General features: G+C 36.9%; 1 protein-coding gene, 1 long non-coding RNA gene and 1 pseudogene across 4 annotated transcripts in view; all 3 read right to left on the reverse strand.

Annotated features, from left to right (window-relative positions):
* The window catches only part of LOC143636325 (uncharacterized), a 256,311-nt gene that overhangs the window by 51,156 nt on the left and 185,011 nt on the right, over positions 1-20,144 (reverse strand). The window lies entirely within an intron of this gene.
* Positions 3,074-5,030, reverse strand: LOC143636321 (protein HOTHEAD pseudogene; annotated as a pseudogene). The gene is made up of 3 exons (XR_013154217.1): positions 4,385-5,030; positions 3,913-4,304; positions 3,074-3,834 (listed from the first exon to the last, which is right to left on the reverse strand). The product of XR_013154217.1 is annotated as a protein HOTHEAD pseudogene (transcript).
* Positions 13,962-18,190, reverse strand: LOC143636313 (SPX domain-containing membrane protein At4g22990-like). Of its 2 annotated transcripts, none has more exons than XM_077103946.1 (10): positions 18,138-18,190; positions 17,931-18,051; positions 17,539-17,850; positions 17,170-17,274; positions 16,469-16,923; positions 15,750-16,039; positions 15,461-15,639; positions 15,190-15,380; positions 14,285-14,418; positions 13,962-14,200 (listed from the first exon to the last, which is right to left on the reverse strand). In XM_077103946.1, the coding sequence occupies exons 1-10, from the start codon at positions 18,188-18,190 to the stop codon at positions 13,962-13,964; spliced, it is 2,079 nt and encodes a 692-aa protein (XP_076960061.1). The 2 variants fall into 2 exon arrangements, with proteins under 2 accessions (XP_076960061.1, XP_076960060.1); XM_077103945.1 differs by having other exon boundaries at positions 15,461-15,645; positions 15,741-16,039.

Genomic DNA, 20,144 nt, shown 5'->3' on the forward strand with positions numbered 1-20,144 from the left:
TCGGATGACTCGAACGTGACGCGGAAATCATTGAAATGGCGTTGACAGAGTATCAACGGAACTCGGGGAGCTTAAATTACTTTGGCAGTTGGAAAAATCACCATCGGTTTCACCCTAAATGGACCCCGGTTATGGAGGCCGACACCGAAAGTGTTAGGCCTAACAAAAGATCTAAAACGTCGTCTTCGGTTGATCCAGAAATGCCAAGTTCTGACGCTCGAAATTTTAACTTAAGCGATAATGAAGACGGGAATCCCTATGTTGCCGAGATCCCTTGACCGGGGGGTAGAACAAGCAGGGGAAGGGGGAAAGGGGTCGCGTCTATGGCTGTTCAAAAAGCTCATGGCTCGAAGCTCGCTCGAAACTCACTCGAAAAAGCTCGAAGAAAGCTCGCTCGAAATCGGCTCGATTGTAAACGAGCTGAGCCTAGCTCAACTCGATTTCTAAACGAGCCAAGCCTGAGCTAGCCCCGCTTGACTCGAGCTCGCTCGGTAGGCTCGCTCGATTGGCTCGAACTATTTTATATTAATTTATTATATATATACATACATGCATATAATTATCGAGCACAATTATTTTAACTCATGGGATTTCCTTTAATCCAGCCCACTTTCCTTTCTCACTCCATAGTCCATATTCATAATTCCATATACAGAGTAACTGAGATATGAGATTTCATAGTTCACACACTCAATAATCAGTATACGTTCCATTTTCCACCCTAACCCTAGCCGCTCATATTCACCTTCGCCGTCGGCTGCCACTCATATTCACCTCCGCTATCGGCCGCCGGTCATAGATAATACTTCTCTACTTAATTTTGTATTTGGTTTGGTTTAGACTTGTTGAACATATTTTGTTTTCGATGGTGTTATTAGACGAATTTGTTTAGTTTGCATTTGGTTGGTGTTGATCTCAACATCATATTTATTTAGTTTAACTTGATGGTTGCATATGATGTTTATTATTACAGGTAAATTCGAGCTAAATCGAGCCGAGCCGAGCCGGATCGATTTAAAACCGAGCCGAGCTTGAGCTCAAATTTTTAGCTCGACTAAGAGATCGAGCTCGAGCCGAGCCAGCTCGATTTTAAACCGAGCCGAGCTTGAGCTCAAACTTTTAGCTCGATTAAGAGCTCGAGCTCGAGCCGAGCTTGAGCTAGAGCTTGCCTTGGCTCGGGCTCGGCTCGGCTCGTGAATAGGCCTAGTTGCGTCGTCGTCGACAACGAGTTCGAATGCCGAAATGGAAAGTCATTTCAAAGAAATGAATATTCGACTCAAAGGTATACAAGAACTTGGAGCTAAACATCTTCAGGTAAATTTGGACGTCGTCGAAGTACTTAAAAGAAATGAATTGGACCACGACATCGAGGTTTTAACAAAGGAGTTATCCGAAGATGACCCGAGAGTCCAATCTCTAAAAGCAAACCGGCAAGCGAAAATTTTTGAAAAATACAACATTTAGTCTTATTATTATTGTTATATTTTTTTTAATTTAATGTATTTTTTTATTTTAATGTAGTTTTTATTTTTAAATTTAATGTATTTTTTAATTTAAATGTAGTTTTTTAATTTTATATTTAATTATTTAATGAATTATTATTTAAAAAAAAATAATAGTGACCGGGCCGCATATGCCCGAGGGTAAACCGGGGGGTAAATGTTATGACTACACTATCTTTTTGCAAAAAAAAACCATAATTGTTATTGGGCGCCACATGACACATAATGCCCATTGGTGAAGCATTATGACTATACATGTTCTTAGAGCAATGGAAATGGGTGGGGTGAAACAAGCTAGTGAAACCTTCTCTCTCTGCCACGTCAGCGCCACATCAGCTTTCACATCCACATTTTTCACTGGAAATGGGTTGTGTGAAACAGGGGGTGAAACCATTATTATATTAATTTTTTTATAAATTTAAATTTTTTGATATAACACATTAAATTAAATAAAAGAGCTACATTCAAACTAACTTATTAAAAAAACCTACATTACTTATTAAAAAAAACTCCTAAACCCACTGACTTTGGGTTGGGAAGTTTTGGAATAGAGGTGGTTGATGAACACCTTGTTGTTGTGTGTTGACGTTTGGTGCGGGAATATGACCGAAATATTGGGAGAGCCACTACGCGTATTGCTCCGGAGTTAGACGAGGCATGTTGGGATCCATGATATTTTTTTATAAAAGTTGAGAAAGTTTATAAAAAGTAGAGAGAAAGGTGTGAGTTTGGTATGTTTTTTGTATAAAATAGTGGGTATTTATAGGTAAAAAAAAGTTTTTTTTTTAATTTTAAGGCACCGGCTATATAGCCGTTTGAAATCGAGTGGGCCCACCAACTATGGCCGTGAAAGAAGTGGCGATGAAATGATCACGGAGGAAGGGGGCGGTGTTTCACGCCCTTCACGGCGCCAAACAACCTCTCACGGGGGTCTCACGGAGACCATTTCCACTGCTCTTATTGGAAAGAATACTATTACAGATACTATTTTAAGAGTATCTATTTTAAAAAGTGATGCAAAACATACTATTTATATGAAACTTTTTTAAATACTAATATGGTTTATTTAGTGTTGTAACCGTTTAATTGTGTTCGATACCTGTGAGTCGATGTGTATCTGTGTATGTGCAGAGTGAAGTACTAGAATAAACTAGTAATAAGCACATATCATCATCATCGTACTCAGTATATCCCACCAATAGCAAAGCTGTGGTAGGGTCTGAGGAGTGTAAGATGTAGACAGCCTTACCTCTACCCCATGAGGATAGAGAGACTGCTTCCGGTGAGACCCCCCGGCTCGATAGTAGTTTTGCTTCAAGCCTTGGACATAAGACACATAGCACTCAATCATCGGGACACCGGCTGATTGGTGCATGTACCCTTGTCTTTCGGCTATCAACGTCACCACATGATGCCTGATTAACCTTCCGTCACTTTTAACGCTATTTTCACGAGATTAGTAAAATAACGTCAAAATTAGTGCAATTTCACTTTTGCCCACCCGAGGGTTCACACATATATACATTATATACGTGCAGCGCAAGCAGGGCGTATTAATAAGCACATATGCTATATATAAAACAACTAATATACAGAAAAGAAAAAGAAAATTAATAGTATAATATAAATATAAGTATTTACGAAACTCTATACTAATTAATCAAAATTTCCCAATAAAAAACTCAAAGCAAGAAACAATTTTACTAAATCTTTAATCAATTCAGTTGTTTGCAATTCTCTCATGATACATTTTAACTCCCATGTACCTTCCGAGCATCATCACGGTAGCTTGAGGATTAGTTCCGGGAGAATAATCGAAAGTTGACCCATCAATGACCCGAAGAGAGTCTACACCAATAACCTTATAATCATGATCTACCACTTGGTCAACTTGACATCCTCCATGGTAATGCCATATAGTCGTTACGGTGTCTCTACAAAATTGTTCTAAAGATCTTGAAGCATTTGCATGTTTAGGTAACAAATTAACAGGCGAATTAGCAGTCATGTTTAGAAGACTCGAGACTGGGAGGTGATGGTATCGGAATCTTGAAAATGATCTTGATTCAATCACCTTCTCAATGAGCTTGATACCTTCCACGCATTTTTCTAAGTCTCCAGGGTCTTTAAAATAATTAAACGTGACAGCGGGGTTATCATTTGGGTTTGTGGACCGAAGTTCAAGATGTCCCCTTGAGAGTGGGCCCATAATCTTCTCCAAGATAAAACCACCCATGAAAGCACTTCGTGGGAGGGACCTCATTGCTTCTATTGCCCTATTTAACGCTTCTTGTGTTCTTTGCTTTGGGGGCGAAGTCGAGAGTTGTCCAATCTGTAAAGCGTAACCAAATTCGCTTAAAGTTAAATAATATATTGACCATACTACTTACTATAAGTTTTAGTTTAGCACCTTTGGAGAAAACATCCCAAAATCCCGAGTACTTTTAGTTTCACTAGCAAAGTTTTCGCCACTCGCGCCCTCGATATAGATTCCATTGTGAGTAATACCAACGACCTGGATAAGTGACACCTCAACGGGCCTAGGAGAGGGAACAAAAACCGCATTCATCGGGTTATCCGACATCCCTTGGCCCACTAAAGGCATGTTCTTGACCACAGATATATTATGGGCCTCAAGATGCTTCTCTGGGCCTAGCCCACTTAGCATTAGAAGTTGTGGGCTTCCTAGTGCCCCAGAACAAACTATAACTTCATTCTTGAACCCTTTTCTCAAATAAGCCCAATGGCTCAGCCCATTTACATCAGTAAAAATCACCCCATTGGCTGTTGGTTTCACTTTCCCTACATCAAATTACCAAAAAAGTTACAAATGTACAACTTGTAATGCATTACGTACAAGAAGGTTTATAAAGAAAACACACCCTCTGTTGTGAATAATATTCTTTGAACCGGTGCATGAAGCAAAACAGTGAGCCCGTTAGGATTTGCATAGTGAAGCAAATCAGCAGAAGTATGCCTATGCCCATATCCATCAAATATAGTCCCCCCAACTTTTGTACCATACAAGTGGTCAAGTGTATAACCATTATACGGCCGTATACCGATCTCCAACAAACTATTCCTAACCGCCAACTGCCACTGCCGCAACGGCGGGTGAAACGCCACCCGCCGTTCAACCCACCTGTACGACTCGTTAACCAGCTTCGCATCCCAACGGGCCCTGGCGATGTATTCTGACCCGGCCCGTGAATAAAACCCCGCGTTTAGGGAGCTTCCGCCCCCTAGCACACGGGCCCGGGCGTTGATGACGCCGTCCTCGGAGACAAAGCGCTGGGAAGGGGATCTCGGGGAGAGGTCGGATAGGGCGGACCCGAATGCGGACAAGTGGGTGATGTTGGGGTTGCCGAATGGGGAGCTGCCGCGTTCGAGGAGGAGGACGGAGGCGAACTGGGAGAGGGTGGCGGCTAATGGGCAGCCGGCGGTGCCGCCACCGACGATAATGTAGTCGTAGTATGACACCATTGAAGCTGTTGTTGCTTGGTGCAAGAAACTGAAGCCTCGATCTTTATGTGAAAACACAATTTGTTACATGATATAATAAAGAAAGGTTAGTACTAAGTTTTATAAGCAAACATACATTCTTTTCCAAAGATATGTAGCTCTAAATATCAAGAAATGAAATACAAAATTCTAGAATAATATAAACAATATGTGTAGTAAATATTGTTCTTTGTAATTTGTCTTTTTTTTTTGTTTCCTTTTGAAATTTATTTGCACATCGTTTTCCTTGTCTTAAGTAGCAAATTTCGTTAGAATTTTATATATAACTTTGTTTTTGATAAATTTTATTAGGGGTGGCAATCTTGACCCATGGTTGAATGGGTTGTATCAAAATGTATAATATGGGTCAGAATGGGTCAAATTAAAAAAAAGAAAATGATTAAAACGGGTTGACATGTAATCAAAAAATTCAAAACCCATTTTTAAAACTCATCACCAAAAAATTAAAAAAAAATAACTAAAAAATTATAACTCGATATATAAATCAAAAACGTAAAAAGTAAAAATACCAAAAAGTGTTTTCCGTTTTTCTCGTTCCACAAAAAACAAAAAAAAAACCCCGAGAAATGTCAACCCGTTTTGACCCGTTTCAATCATTTCATTTTTTTAGTTTGACCCATTCTGACCCATATTATACATTTTGATACAACCTATTCAACTCATGGGTCTAGATTGCCACCCCTAATTTATATCGATATATACAAAGAAAATATATTTATTTAAATTTCTATTATAAATATTAAAATTACATTTTATTAGACGAAAACTAAATTAAATATTTTTAAAAAAAAAGTTACATGATCTCGCTAAAAACAACGCTAAAAGCAACGAATGTATTACCTCGACGGGTACAATAACATCCTTGAAGGAGAAGCAATGCAGAGAGAGCTGCAACAATCTTTTTGCACCACCCTAAACAATCCATATATATTCTCTTTTTAATGTGTGTATTTGTGTGTGTATAAGGGATTGTGAGGGCACATTAATTAGAATGATGCAATTAAGAATAAGGTCTTTATGGAGTCGAAATCCAAGAATCTTAAATAGTTGTAAAAAAATCTGAGGTACAAAGATTTCCTGGTTTGTTATATGTTTAAATATTGTTCAACCATATCACATCCATATGCATATTTAGCAAGCATTCTTAGACACTCCAAATATTTTTGTGTTTAATCCGATAATTCTTAGGGGAATCCAAGAAATGTGATACTACAAACCTTTATTTGTTATAATAGACGCATCATATCCTTACCTGCACTTTCAAGGCAAAAGATTGATAAACACTAAATTATTGCAAAGCTCAAAAACTCGTTACAATAATTCTCTATTAAGTCACAAATCTAAAGCCTTTGACCAAGCCCTATATTTATAGATCTAACCCAAACTTAGTGACCAATACATTACCATTATTTCTATTATAATTAGGGAACTAAACGAACTTGTCTGCTTAAGACCTTCTATATTCACGTACTTGTGAATACGTTCCGAGTTATCAACATTTCTCAGACTCATTGAGGATATATGAAACACCTACAGTTTTGTTGGTTTTATTGTAACACTTTCGTGATGACGGTGTAGCTAATAGAAAAGTGAAGCGGTCGACTCGCAAGTTCTTAGAGAAAAAATAAATAAATTATCATATAGATATAGGTCTATTAGCAAATGATTTCCGATCATAATATTGATGTTATAACAAGCAATGAGTATGCACTTGTAAGGGTGGAGGGGGTGTTTCTTTCATTACCCTATTATAATGAAATAAACTAAACGCGCCACATTAAGGTGTTGTTTGTTTTTTAAGACAAAAATTGTCTGCAATCTGATTTCATCTGATTTAATGTCTGCAACTGAAGATGTGGTATGAAGGTCTCCAATCTAAAAATATAATATTATTTGTTTTATAAATTGGAAATCGTCTGCATAAGCTGAAAATTAGTTACCTGTCATATATATTACAGTAGATAAAAGTCATTTAACGTTTGTAGACTACTAAAATAATTTGTAGTGGTGTACGAATTATGGAAGTGGGTGGTGGTAGACGATTGTGGTAGGCGGTGAATGGTGGGTGGTGGTGATGGACGGTTGTGGTGGTGGGTGGTGGACGGTGATGGTGACCGACAATGGGTGGTGGTGGTGATGAACGGTGGTGGTGGGTGGTGGACTATGGTGGTGGTGGAGAGTTGTGGCGGGTGGTGGTGGATGGTGGTGGCGGCGGACGGTGGGTGGTGGTGGCGGCGGACGGGGCGTGGTGGTGGTGGATGGTGGTGGTAGTGGACGGTGGTGGTAGTGGACGGTGGTTGTGGCCGACGGGGGTGGTGGTGGTGGTGGTGATGGACGATGGTGGTGGTGGGTGGTTAACGGTGGTGGTGGTGAGTGGTTGACGGTGGTGGTGGTGGTGGTGGCAGACGATGGGTGGTGGTGGTGGTGGTGGACGGTGGTGGTGGCGGCAGAAGGTGGTGGGTGGGTGGTTGACGTAGATGTGGTGCTCTAATCAAAAATAAGTATTTATATAACTTAAATAACTATAACTAGTACGGGTAAGTAAGGTCGTCTCCACAGGGAATCAGTGGAAAGTGCAAGTAAAGTTCATGGTTGTTAATTAATTAACTAAGGTGGACAAACGATGTCAAGCGGTTTAGAAAAGATGATTATAATAACACACGATTACTTTTAAAGCTGTAAACAATTATGTGAGAAAGATTCACTTCAGGTTCAGGTAAAGTGATAACCGACTAATCACAGATTCATAAGATTAATTGCGCAGTAATTACTAAACCTAACAGTTGGGTTGTGAGGACAAACGATACCCTAACCGAATTGTTGACACAACTGAACCCCGGTTTACCCAATTACCAGTTTAATGAATGAAAACCAATTTTAAGAAATGACTAACGATTACTGGTTCAATGACATAAGAGCTAACCCTACATGTGATGAACACAACCAGAAAAGTGATGCAAAGTTTGATAATCAAAATCATAAACTGTTTAAACAATCAATTCATAATGTAAAACAAGATTAAAGATATTCAATCAAGTTCATAAGCATTCAAAACATTGAATCTGATCAAAGTTAGTTTACACAAAACCCTAGCCTAAAGTGAATACAGTGGTTTAGCCTGGCATCGGCATCACGAAAGATCCGCTTATCTGATGAGAGGATGAAAGCATGCGATGAACGGACGAACCGGAGGCTTCGGGGTGGTGGAAAATCGTCCTAGGGCTTGTACTTGGTTGAAGGAATGAAGGATAGGTCGAATGGGGGCTGAAAACTCAATATAATAGAGTTAGGTTTTAATTTCCCGTCTGGAGGACTTTAGAGTGTCTCTAAACTCCCTTAGCGCCACTCTAAAGTCAACTTTCCTGATGTGAGTCTTTAGAGTATCTCTAAACTCCCAGATACTCTAAGGGTGTCTGACAGAATTTTCTTCATTTTCTTCATTTATTTTGCATCGGAAAGCTTGCTAATCATTATGTGTCTTCTACATCTTCGTTCCAAGCCCGTAATTCATCCCGATAAGCGTCCTTAACGTCAAGTATCCTGAAACACATAAACACGCTTGAAGTACCAAAGTTCACATAATATTTAAACTAAAATTAGACAAAAACTATAATAATATACACGACTTTTGCCCGACCATCAGTGGTGGTGGCGGTGGACGGTGGATGGTGGTGGTGGTGGTGGTGGTGGTGGACGGTGGGTGGTGGTGGCGGACGGTGGGTAGTGGTGGCGGACATAGGCTCCTTGCAGACCTTATAAGCATAAACAAACACAACCTAACTGTCAAATCGGATTTTCAGTCATTCACTTTCAAACACCAAAAACTCTCATTTCTCTTACAACACTACCTTTATTTTTAAACATCCTTATATTCCACATAATCAGAGACTTCTATATTTTCTTTCTGTAAATTAAAATACTTTTATAAGCATCTTATTTTTTTTATTTCATATTATTTAAATATTTATATATGGTTACTACCTTTCAAAAAATATTAAGATGGTTACCATTGGTATGTAAGCTTAGAAACAACTAATATTTTCACTGTTAAAGTACAAAAAAAACAATAATATTTATTTTTAATTCAAAAAGAAAGATAATTAAAGTGAGGGGTTAAATTGGTTTCAAAATTTTAATGAAAATTGATATTTAATTACACTGGGCTCACTTATAATGTTTGCTTTCATTCAGTTTTATGGATATGCTTTAAACTGAACATTACCTCCAATGAGCATTTGTCCAGTGCAAAATTCTGAATCAGAACTAAAATGGCATTGAAGTTGCTTTAAGATTCAACGAATAAGATTCGGTCGCTTCATACGTACCCTCAACTTGTTGGATTAATTTCTATTCCGGGTCACAAGTCTTAGAACCGGGCCTAAGAGGTTTTAACAAGTCGGTTAAAGGCTAAGAGGTATTATGAACCATTCTTTAATTTGCTTGTTTGCCAAGTTCACCTTGTTGTGTAAGTTCACCTTGGTGGCCAAGTTGAGTGGTGAACACATATTATACTTGGTGACCAAGTTGGATTACTAGTATAAATACATGTACAAAGTTAGTGTTAGACACAACAACAACAACAACAAAAAACACAACAATCACCACCATCACTACCAAAGATATTGTAATCAGTTTTTTAGTTATATTTTATAGTTATAATATAAGTCGGGTATTTTTAAGTTGTGCGTTAAATTTTGTTTATCATTCTTGATTTGGTATCAGAGCAAGTTTAAAGAACGCGATAATTAACGGCCAACAAAGAAGGTGCCTCGATCGAACAAGTTGGTTTGATTTCCCGAATAAGTTGTTGCCATGGTTGATCGAAAAAGTTGGTTTGATCTCCCAAAGAAGTTGTTGTCATTGTCGATCGCATAGTTCGTTCAATTGTTACTTTATTCAAACAAGTTGGGTTTGAGTAGCCATGGGTGACACGACTCCACCGTCGCCGCCAAAGTGGAAAGAGAACGGGCCATCTTCTGTTCAATGTCCAATGTCAACTACAACAAACTATATCGTGTGGTCTATGAGGATGAAAGTAGTCCTAGGAGTTAACAAAGTTTGGGACATCATCAACTCGAGTGTTTCCGATGAAGACAAAAATGGCATGGCTATGGCCTTGTTGTTTCAATCCAGACCTGAAACCTTGATCATGCAAATTGGAGATCAAGAACTGCTAAAGCCATGTGGGATTCGATTAAAACATGACACTTAGGTGCCAAACGGGTTAGAGAAGCACGTCTCCAAACCTTGTAAATTGAATTTGACAATATGAAGATGAACATGTCAGATTTCACAGATAACTTTGCGGGCAAGTTATCGAGCATTGTCTCGAAATATGCGGCTCTCGGCGAAGTTATAGATGAAGCAAGGTTGGTAAAGAAGTTTCTCAAAAGTCTCTCAAGATCGAAGTATATTCAGATGGTTGTTTCGCTTGAACAACTTTTGGATCTCAATAAAACGGGATTTGAAGATGTTGTAGGCCGACTCCGAGCCTATGCGGAGCAAATCCGAGAAGAAGAAATTCAAGGGGGTGACCAAGGTAAACTTTTTTCGGTAAATATGACTCATCGAGTCACAGACGTTTTGAATCTAATGGGGGAGATGCGTGAGTTACTTGGAGTTGAAGACATTTCTAATCCGAATCAGAAATTAGGGGGGTGAATGTTGGATTAATTTCTATTCCGGGTCACAAGTCGGTGAACCGGGCCTAAGAGGTTTTAACAAGTCAGTTAAAGTCTAAGGAGGTATTATGAAACATTCTTCCATTTGCTTGGTGGTCAAGTTCGCCTTGTTATCCAAATTGACCTTGTTGCCCAAGTTCACCTTGGTGGCCAAGTTGAGTGGTGAACACATATGCTTTGTGACCAAGTTGGATACTAGTATAAATACATGTACAAAGTTAGTGTTAGATACCATAACAATAACAAACACAACAATCACCATCATCACTACCAAAAATATTGTAATCAGTTTTTTGAGTTATATGTTCTGATTATAATATAAGTCGGTTATTTTTAAGGTGTTCGTTAATTATCATTTATCATTCTTGAAAGCTATCGTAAACTACCCAAATTAGGAGCACCACTACCCTTGAGTCAAGATCCTTGTGACATCCAATGAAATGCTATCACAATATCACCTAACCCACCCTCAACACACGCACACATACTCTCTCTCGATCTCTCTCTCCCTCAACCCACAACCCACGTGGCGCCCCATCCAAGTTAGTTTTACGATTTGAACTTCGAACATGTGTTATTCCAAATTTCCAATCATTTTGACAACAAGAACCACAAATTAATTTTACATGTTTAATAACTTCATATTCCTAGGTTTAATGTTTCATTTGACTAAAAGGTAAAATAACGGCCAAGTACGTAGCACCCTGTTCACGCAGGCTCGTGTGTAACTATCTTAGAAAAATAATGAGCAAGGAAAATTTCTTAGTCTAGGTTTATAATGAATGACCACAAAATAGACCACTACAAGAAATTAGACATACGGTGACGACATTGCTATAGCCCTCCTTGTCAACGTTCAGTATAAAGTAGGGACATGTTATTCATACATCCTTTGATCCTTTGGAGAGGGTCAGGCCTGGTTATGAGGGAGGGTTCAAGTCCCAGGCCCACTTCCGTTTAGAGCCCAAGGATTTTTTTATAAATTATATATATGTAGTATCCGGCCCATCTGTTTTTAAAGGCCCATCCTCAAGTTACATTTAAAAAAATAAACAATAATAATACACTGCTGGGTGCTGGGAATCAAACGACGCAGAGAAGAAGTTGAGAACAGCCGGCGACTTTCTACCCTTCATCGGCAGCAGCCTTCTGTAGTTATGCCCTTCGGTCTTCGCTGAAGTCATGCTCTTTGCGGGCAGCTGTTAACCAGGTTAATAGTTAATAGAATAATAGGTTATTTTTTAATTGATTTTTACGCTTAGTTTCTGATGGGTAATGAGTTTATTTGTTTAGTTTTATAGAATTTGGTTTGATGAGTGTTTTAGAATTCTTTTTGTAATTTTAATATTTTAGAATTTTGACGTTTTAGAGTTGTATTCTAAATTTTTTTTATTTGATTAAATGGTTATTGATCCAATGGTTTTTGAATAAATTAGTTTTTTATGTTGATGAATCGTAGAAAATCAGCTTTTATTATATTTAGATATTATGTTCTTTAAGCCTATACACTTATCCCACTTATCCGGTGACCGGCGGTCAAAAATGTAAAAAGAGAAAAAGATAAACGAACTAAAAAATAAGACACGAATCGAGAAGAATGTAAATATACATACGTTTTATCAAAAACAACCTCAAAGTTATGATGTTATCGCATTCGTCTAAGTTATATAAATATTTTTTAGTTTGTATTTTAGGGCCTTTTGTTTTTATTGTCCCTGGCCCTAGTTTTTTCTTTTCTTTCTTGCATTCTCAAAGACGGCCCTGGAGAGGGTGTGTATAAAAGATAAAATGTGTGTTAAAGGGTGTATGAATATCAAAAAGGGTGTGTGAATAACCAATGCCATAAAATAATGTACTTGATCAGTTGGAAGTCTAGTTTACTTTACTTCACAATCAAAACACACCTTAGATATGACCTCTCTAGTTATATATAAAATAAATACTATTACTAAGAAGAAAACTAGATGGATAAGAATCAAATCTTTCGTATAAGATGGGGATGTGTATATATATTCAATCGGGTTACAAAGATGGGGAAATACACTGCTTTTGTTAGATTTTTAAGGGTTCATGATGTTACTCTGTAGATAAATAATTTGAAAGCGGGTTACAAAGATGGGGAACCACTTTGGTTTTGTTTGAGAACCATTAAGATAGATAATTATCATCTTGATGCGGATTTCTTGCATAACGATCGACAAACAGAAGATCTACCTATCAGATCATGGCGGTAGGGTGAGGATGGCCCCGCTAAATATATAATAGGCATGCATTAAAAAGATCCAGAACTTATAATGTATGTAGGTCCAACGACAATTACAGTTTCAAAGCCATAATCTAATAGGCATTACAAAGTTTAACGCAGAAAGATTGATGGTCCATTCTCCTTTCCTCATTGGTGCAAATGAATAGAACTTTTCCCTTTAGATTTGAGGATATGGAAAGCTACGGATAATGAAAGGGATGGTGTTCGATTATTTGATCTATTGAAGAGTCAGGTTAAAACTTAAAAGTACAAACAACTGAAGGGTTCATCTTCTCACAACTCAAGCAAGAGCTTGAAAGTATCTAACGCCGATTAAGTCTCTTTGTATTTGTGGCATAAGTAACGCGCGGTCATTGGGTTGGTTTTGGAAATTAAGAAGATGGATGGTGGTTATTGGAGTGGAAACTCCTACATGTGGTCTATGTATTGGAAACCTTCAAGTGATCAGTCATGTTTGCCAAATACTAGTCATATTCAGTTAATCAGTTAAACAACACAAGTCTCTCCTCTTCCCCTTTGGGTTCTTGGAATCAAACAAGAATCTTAAAATGACATACATTAACTACAAAAACTGTTACTTTAATTTGGTCCATTATCATGTCAAATTTGATACAAATATACAAAACCTGGAATGTAAAACTCAATCCAAAAACCGATTTGTAAAATACATAACAGTCATCATAAATAGACATTGCCCAAAAATATTATATAAAACCAAATAACTAACACATTGTTTTCTAAAACGCAAGCAACTAGCCGGTCGCATCAGTGAGTGACACGACGATGCTCGTACACAAGACGCTCTTTTGCACCTCAGAGTGAGATGTGCCTTTGCACAACATACCATGCACTTCATCTTGGGGCTAGTAACTACTAAAAGTGTTATTATACATGACCACCCCACCCCCAACACACACAAACACACATGTACCTAGAGTGTATATTTCAGCCACAAGACACTTAACTGAGCCAAGCTTGACAAACGTCAAATTAGTACTGAGAATTGTAGGTCAAACCCGTAGCAATAATCGACAATATGCATATAGTTAGTGATGGTAGTAAAGTAACATTCAAGAGTCTACTCTCACCAACATACCCTCCTAATGTTATAGTAGCATCCGCAATCACTCTAGCTATAGTCCCAGCTTCAGTTGACAATAGTCCACCATTAAAAGTCCCACGTGATAGTCGCGATGACATTACACGCGATAGAAGTGACAAGTTCACACCTATGTATGTATCAACAAGAATATGTTTTCAATAGTTAGCCCGGCCGGAACATGCTGTGAAACATATATGATTTTAAAAGGTACCTTCTAAAACTTCAGCGGAAACAAACATAACGAGCCCTGATACTACATACTGAGTTGCGGTATAAGGATTTATTATGTGAAAACTAGCTGCAATCCCCAAACAAACCATGATCTCTGATGCTAGTAAAATTTGTCTGAACAAAAATCAGGTGGTTATATAAGAAAACATATAATTAGTCAAACATACTCTTCCCTAAAACTATATGCAAGTGGTCATACTTTTTTCTACAAAAATAACTGTGACAGTAATATTTGTAAATGCTTTAGGGGTGGCAATTTCTGACACGACACTAAAAAAATGGTTTCAGGTTTTGAGTTGGCTTATCTGACCTGTTTAAAAAACAGATTGTATTCGGATTGATCTGTTTACCCGTTTAGTTAAACAAGTCGACCCGCCTACCGTTTTTGGTTAAACAGGTTGACCAACAAAGCAGGTATTTTCTACCAACACCCAATCCGATTTACACGTCTACAACTTGATTATTACCCACCAACCCGTTTAGATAAATGGGTTAAGTGTGTGGATGTTAGGATTGGTGTTTCTGACACGAATAAAAATATGTGTTATATTCGGGTTTAACAATTCAACCCGCCAACAGCAAACCCCTCAACCCACCAACCCGACACGATTGACACCATGTGAACAACTTGAGAAAAGCCCAAATTTTATAAATATTAACATAATTTACACAATTAAACACATTTTTTCACTCAGTACATAAGTTTTTAAGGGTAAATTACTCATCAGACACATTAAAAGTCATTGGCTATTGAGTGTATTCACATTCATGTTAAGTTTCATTATATTGTGAAAAAAGTGTCTAATATGAACAAAATCTTTAAATTCCAAGTTTTTTTAGAGCAAATAATGAAGCGGGTACTCGATAAAGATAAATAAATTGTACCTATCTTCGAACATGCTGCTGATATTGCTTCCAATAATCATGTTTACAGGAAGAACAGTTAGGCCAAGGCATACAAGAAATATTGAAACTTTACTTGTAGTCCATTTGAAGTAGTATGAAGTGATGACACTAGATTCTGCCAACAAGATCTCGGTTGCATACTTGAGCATGAAGTATATAAACAACTGAACCTGATATTTATGGATTATCTTGTCAACACTCATCAACAGATGATCATACATGTAATTTGTATTGAAAAAAAAAATCAAACCTTTACGGAAGGTGTGAGTAACTTATACGCTGCGCCTATGGAATTAATGGGCGCATGCGAGTCTTCTGAAGGCGCTTCACTCATGTCACATTCTTGATCTTCATCCACATCATCTTGGTGCGCTTGTGAACTTAAAAGTAACGGTTGTGTTGCACCATTTTCAAGTGTATCACACTCGGCTGCGCCTATAATAAATATCCAACCCCTCAAAAATAAAAAGAAATAACATATTCTATCATGGTTATAAAAAGATTTATTATTTTTATTTTTTTCAGCATACCTGTTTTACATTCAGGGGCATGAGCCTCTTGAGAGAGATGACCGGGGTCTTTAAATGAAACCGAGAGCCACATCAAGTAAAACACCCATGCCACAGCCATAACCCAACCGGGGGCCGTGTTTTGGTTAATGGTGATCATGTAGACCTTGAATTGAAATTGTAATAATCCCGCAATTGCAGGGCCACAAGCCATTCCAAGAGCACTAGCACTAACAAAACCTGCTGAGGCTTGCATTCGGATGTTGAGTGGAACACAATCACTTATATATCGTCGGTTTACTGCTCTAGCAGATCCAAGACTACACAGTTATAAACAAAAAGATAAGTACTTGTTTAACAATATATAACCATTTCACATTCTCAGATTGAATTAAAAGTGGTGGAACTTGTAAGTTTTTAGACATTATAATCATCTATCATCACAACAATTTTACAAGAGACAAAAACAAAAAAGGAAAACTTTGTTATAATTGAGAATAATTGTGCTTTTTATTAAAGAACAGGTTTGACCTCAAAAGGTCTTAGTTCGACTTTTAAGGCTAAATGGCTACAAAATAACTATAAAACTAAAGAAACTGTTAAAATATTCTAAGAATTTGATCAGAAAATACTAAAAGACACAAAAAAATGGTCATTTGGTCTGTTTAACTGCCACTTTCTCAGACTCATGTGTCAAGATGGCCATTTTTGTGATTTCCTTCAAATCTAAACAAGGGTCAAAGACATACCCACAAAATAGACGGCCGAGCAAAAGCACCGTTAATGAGTCAAAATCATACGCCAACGCATACATCACATTGCCCAAAGAAAGAACAATGCTGCTAAAGATCAACGGTTTGAAATACGATTTATTAGACCAAGCACTAAAATAAACCGAAGAAAATATTTGCGCGACAGCCATTGCACCGATTACAACCCCGCAAACGGTTGGTGCAGCTCCAAGACTCGTGGAGTAATCATCTGCTGTTGGGACAATAATATAAGTATTCACCATATAAAGAAATGTGTTCACCAAGTTTAACAAAAGTGACATGAAATGGTATCTTTGATCTTCAACATTTTCTTCATTAGTTGTTGGCAAGTCTTCATGTATGATAAGAGCATGTTGCCCCAAGTAAGTAAGGTAATTTGTTGAGTGAGATAATCTGTCGACCGCTGCTTTTATCGAGTCAATCACAGGATCCTGCAAACGAGTCAAACAGGATGAAAGTCGTCCAAATGCTATTTTAATGTATACAACCTCTTAAATTATTTTTATGTGTTGTGTGATTATTGTAATAAAAATGTGATTAACATATTTATTACTCATACAACAAATTGAAAAGGAAAAAAAAAATAATTTGGGTCAACCAACCCACCCGTTTGACATGAACTAAAAATGACATGTTTTGACATGTTACCCGAACCGTGCTATAAGAAATGGTTAAACCTGAAGAGGACGAGCGGGTTGATCATAAATGGATAGGTAACTCCCTTGAAAATCCTCAAGTTCTGCTATATTTCTGGATATGGCCCCCACAACGGCACCTAAACCCTGAAAATTCCATTATATTTCATTCAAAATAAAATAAGGAAATTAAATTATTTTTAAAAGATTATGCAGAGCACATGAGTCCCTCTAGCAGAGGTCTTAGGCCGGTTTCGTGTCTTTAGCCCCTTTGAATGCCACATGTCTAACAGAAGTTACATTTTACCTGATTCCACTGATTAACAGTGTATTGGTGGGACCCTTTAGGTTACCAGTACTAGGTTCTCACAATTACCTAAAAAAAATAGAATATGGACTCGGGATAATTACCACATGCTTGAAGACTTGTTGAAGTTGGGAATACGGATGATTTGCACGCGTCTTAACATAATAATCGGTAAACCTGTATCCTAAACGTTTATCAAACTTTTTAAGGATCTTTCGAAGTCCAACTGCATTTATCTCAACAAAAAATAGAAGCTTTAGTAGATCTCTTCCAATAACTCTATAAGCATCTTGTAAAGAAGCTATTCTTGGTAAATCAAGCTCATTTTGAAGCATATCTTGTTGTTCTCTAAGCTTGGCTATCCTTCCACTAAGAATCCCTTGTTGCTCCAATAGAAACAGAACAATTTTTTCAATCTACATATATAAAAGAAGTAAATAACCACTCATAATATTCGTAAAAACCAAAATATATTAAAACTCTTCATGTATCGTACTTGATGATCGAGCATTCTTGAGAAGTCATTGAGAACATATCTGCGTTCATAGCCTCCTGTTTCAACCTGGCGAGTATATTGTTTCACTCTTTTCTTCATGAGCTTGTAATTGATGTAATATCTGATATATGTGATTATATCATTTTGTAAGAAAATGAAAAGAAATGATAGATAAATAAATCAAGAAATATGCAAAGTATAGTATACCCTTGCCATTCTTCTATTTGTCTAGCCTTCAACTTTTTCCCAAAAGCAACCATCTCTCACTGCATAAACTGTAGTAAAATGAAATGCATGCATGCATGTATTTCAATGCCCTTAACCAACATTTTAAAGATTACGCGATACGTAACATATATCGCTTTATCAACTGCAAAAATGGAACTAATAATCATGCATGCATTTCAACCCTAAAGGGCTAAAGGATACAATCTTTGTTTTTATCATTAGGGTTGAGATTGAATGCACACTAAATAACAAAATTATAAAATTTTGTAATGAACATAGGAACACATACCCTTGATGTATCTTCGTTGAACATTAACAATATATAACAAAAATAGAAAATAAAAAATCTACGTGGGAGATTTGTGTGTGTGTTTAGAACATGGGATCTTGATTAGGTTTGAATTTGCATGAATATGAATAAAAGATCGGCATGGGATATTAGATTTTGTTTTTGGAAATGAATTAATATTAATATTAATAATTAATAAAGACGAGTGAGATTTGGGTGAATCGAATAGCATTTGCTATTCGTGCTTATTCAGCATTAGGGAGGAAAGGGGTGGATTAGAAGGTGGAGGTAGCAATGTAAATAATAATAACATTTATGATCTTTGCAATCATTTTTTTATGAAAGAAAATACAATTTTTTGTTACATTTATAATGGTATATGACTATATATTTCTCAAACTTTGTTGAAAATAATATGTAATGAATGTGCTATATGATATTTATTCGTTCGCAACCAATGTATTGATAATTTTTGAGACATGATGGTTTTAATGACCAAGTATTTTCCTTGTGGACATGACGACATAAGATTTGCCTAAGGTATTACTAGTATTATCAAATAAATATATACTTAAACAACGATGATTATTTTGTATTTTAAGTACATATATCTAGCTATATTTTTATGACGTATGGTTGTGTGTTTACCGTATGTATAATTAAACAGTTTCTGTAGTATAATGATTCAAGAAATATATATCATAAATACCTGGATGGTATCATAGTCATAAATGTAACATTGCCTGTATTAGCAAATCAACTTTTGAAAAATTGTAATTATCTTTTATTTCAGGAGTACATCGATCTCTAGCCAAATTCATAGGATTCATAGTTGTATCTTTTACATATAAAGGGTTTCTCTTGTGTAATGATTCAAGAAATTTACCATAAAAATTCTTAAAAGTGCCTACTAATTAGGAGTCATCTTCATCGATGCGATGAGGTTTGTCTCACAATTATAAACAAACGAAAATATAAGTGGTTCTGATACCAATTATAATATTTGGTTCGTCGTATTAATCAATATTGTCAATTGCCCACAACAAGCTCGCGAATTTGTGATTGGCTCCATAATGGAATATTGCTTTCAATCAAGCATGAGTAAGAATAGAGTTCTATTCTCGAGCTACGTAATAATTGAGATGAAACATACCTTATGACCGGTCTACTCTTGTAGACTGAACAAAACAATACATGATTCATAAAGAAATTGATGGATTCATGTAAGCATCCATTATTTATGTATCTATAAACAGTAGCTTTCAATGAGTACATTTTGAAGATTAAGGATTTTAAATGAGCAAATTTGGGCCGAACCAAAATAAACTCAAAACTCAAACACAAGTCAATAATAACAATACTTAGAGGTGTAAAAAAAACCTGAACTCGGAACCGGACCCGGAAAAAAAAAACCTGAACTCGGAACTGGACCCAGAAAAAGAAACCCGAATCGGGTTTTTTTATCCTCGGGTTTTTAATACCGAACCCGTACCCGGAAAACGGACCCAATTTATGCCCGGTAATACCCGAAAACCAGAACTGGTTCCATACCTGGACCAAGTTTTTCAAATACCCGAAACCATGTTTTTCAAATATCCAATGTCCCAATCTATACCCGAAATTATCCGAATAATACCTGAAAATATCCAAAAAATACTCAAAAAAGTGCAACCCCTTAAAACTCAATTTATACCTAA

The sequence above is a fragment of the Bidens hawaiensis genome, unplaced genomic scaffold, assembly GCF_021521415.1.
Source record: "Bidens hawaiensis isolate Kalapana, Puna unplaced genomic scaffold, B.hawaiensis_p1.1 tig00007859_1, whole genome shotgun sequence".
Classification (NCBI taxonomy): Eukaryota; Viridiplantae; Streptophyta; class Magnoliopsida; order Asterales; family Asteraceae; genus Bidens; species Bidens hawaiensis.

Bases quoted from the DNA above. Each gene is read 5' to 3' on its own strand.
- LOC143636313 (XM_077103945.1), bottom strand. From the start codon at position 18,190: ATGGTTGCTTTTGGGAAAAAGTTGAAGGCTAGACAAATAGAAGAATGG. The intron at 18,052-18,137 runs GTATACTATACT...CACATATATCAG, and splicing joins CAAATAGAAGAATGGCAAGG to ATATTACATCAATTACAAGC. The intron at 15,381-15,460 runs GTTTGATTTTTT...CATAAATATCAG, and splicing joins TACTCACACCTTCCGTAAAG to GTTCAGTTGTTTATATACTT.